This window comes from Gymnoscopelus microlampas (assembly GCF_963454915.1).
Source record: "Gymnoscopelus microlampas genome assembly, chromosome: 19".
Taxonomy (NCBI): domain Eukaryota; kingdom Metazoa; phylum Chordata; class Actinopteri; order Myctophiformes; family Myctophidae; genus Gymnoscopelus; species Gymnoscopelus microlampas.
In genome coordinates, this window is record NC_139956.1 from 44,110,674 (window position 1) to 44,112,678 (window position 2,005).

At 45.4% G+C, this 2,005-nt stretch overlaps 1 protein-coding gene across 1 annotated transcript in view; it reads left to right on the top strand.

The window, feature by feature from the left end:
- Positions 1 to 1,596, top strand: part of LOC311035127 (NACHT, LRR and PYD domains-containing protein 3-like) — a 33,676-nt gene extending 32,080 nt beyond the window's left edge. Inside the window, exon 18 of the mRNA XM_084043209.1 lies at positions 1 to 1,596. This exon is cut by the window's left edge and continues 468 nt beyond it. Within this exon, the coding sequence (XP_083899335.1) occupies positions 1 to 62 (62 nt within the window). The 3' untranslated portion in view covers positions 63 to 1,596.
- The last annotated feature ends 409 nt before the right edge of the window (positions 1,597 to 2,005 follow it).

The window sequence follows — 2,005 nt, forward strand, 5'->3', positions numbered from 1 at the left end:
CGCTCTATGCTGGGTTCTACTGCCAGGGTTATGACTCCTCAGTGTCTCTGTGTGTCAGATAGAGGAGGAGAAGGAGCAGGAGGGGGAGGTATACTGTAGTAGGGGTGCAATACGTTAGTCCGACAGCGCATTCCTCCGACAGCGCAGTGCTCCGACATTAAACAGTAAACCCGAACCAAACCCGCACCCTAACCCTAACCGCACGCGGATGCCACATAGTCGGAGAAAAGGTCTGTCGGATTAACGCATGCCTCCCAAATTTACAGATATCTTGGTATAGCAAATGTGTTTCCTGTAATAGTGCAATATCTACCGCCTTTTCTCTTAAAATGTTCAAGCATCCGCGGCGTTTCCCTCCCCCCCTCCTAACCCCGAATAGGACAAATATGCTGCTATTTTAAGAACAGAAAATAGATTACAAAGATAAATTATTGTCCTGCATTGACTCTTATAACTCCGCCTCATCTATGCAGAGGTGCAACACGTCTAAGTAGTGAGAGCGGAAAACGCTTTTCCGCACCGCTTCATTAATTAATTGAATAATTCCCCACATTATCCATATTACATTTAGATAAAATACAAGTATTCGTTTGCTGAGTAATTGTGGAACAATGGCCTGCTAAATGCAGTTTCAAGGGGGAACATCAATACAAAAAGAAATTAAAAGAAAATTAAACATTACATTTTAGGTGTGTCTGTCATACCCAGTTAGCTGTGTGGATTCGTTTAATTAGGTCCCTGGCCGGATTGTTCAGTTGGGTTATTTAGCGTGGGTTTCACCTGGTGCTCATAGAACTCCATCGCCTCCGTTGCTGTGGCAAAGGAGTGTGTTTTGTCATTGAAGGTTACCAGTAGTTTAACGGCAGGGAAGGCGACGCCATTTCTCAGGTTGGCTGATGTTAAAAGAGCCCTTACGTCCTTGAACTTGGCCTGTAGTTTCCTCTGTTCTGCTGGGATGTCTGGGTAGATTCGTATGTCTTGTCCATCGTATTGTAGTTTGCCCTTCATGGCTCCCACCAGGCGCTGAATGGTACGTTTCGCCTCGAAGCTGTATAGCCGGGCGATCATGCAGCGGCTCCCGTCTGGAGCGGCTGCTCCTGTGCGGTGGGCAATGCTCACCAGCGGGCGCGGCCCCAGCTCCTCTTCTCCGAACAGCTCATACAAAAGTTTGGTAACAAAGGCGGTTGGTTTACCTGCCTCTGTTGCTCGTTGTAGGCCAAGGATGCGCAAATTATATTTTCTGCTGTTCATCTCGAGCGCTAGTGTTTTTTCTTTTAACCCTTCATTCTCCGCCAACAAGGTCTTGTAGTCTTTTTCCAGAGAAGATAAGCGCTCGTCTGTGAGATTTGCTGCGGTCTCCAGCTCTTTCACTGTTGAGTTGCACTCTTTCTGTGAAAGGCTTAGCTTAGATAGCTCTTCTTGCATCGGCTGCAACTTCTTGTCGAATGCACTTGAGATTGCACTTGAGATTGCACTTGTGATTTCGTCCCGTACAATGTCTCTGATCATTTTCCCAAGCGCTTCAGAGTCCATTGACTCCATTCCACTACGGAGTTTACACGGCATAGATAATGATCTTGTTTATAACTTGAATTGGGTGTTTGGAACACACAGATTGTAAATTTAATTACATATAGAAGCGGCGTGGTTTGGCGGTTGGCGTGCTCACAACATGTCGCCGGAAGTCACGTCACCATAGGCTAAATAAAATGTACTTACTTACTTACCTCACAAAACTACTTAAGGCCTGGATAAGGTTGTGGATCCTACGGAAGTCAAATTTGTACTTTTTGAAATGCATTAGAAACATTTACATTTGAGCATAAGTGAACATTTTCACTTTAAGATTCCATGTCACTTTCTGTTTGAAAATGGAATTTAAAAACAGATTATGCTGTAAGTGATGTTGGTGTATGGTGTTTTAAAATATTGCATGTGCTCTGAGCACCTGCCCCTGTGCCAAGGGCGCCGATACCGTGGGTGCCTCGGGGCTGAAGCACCCACC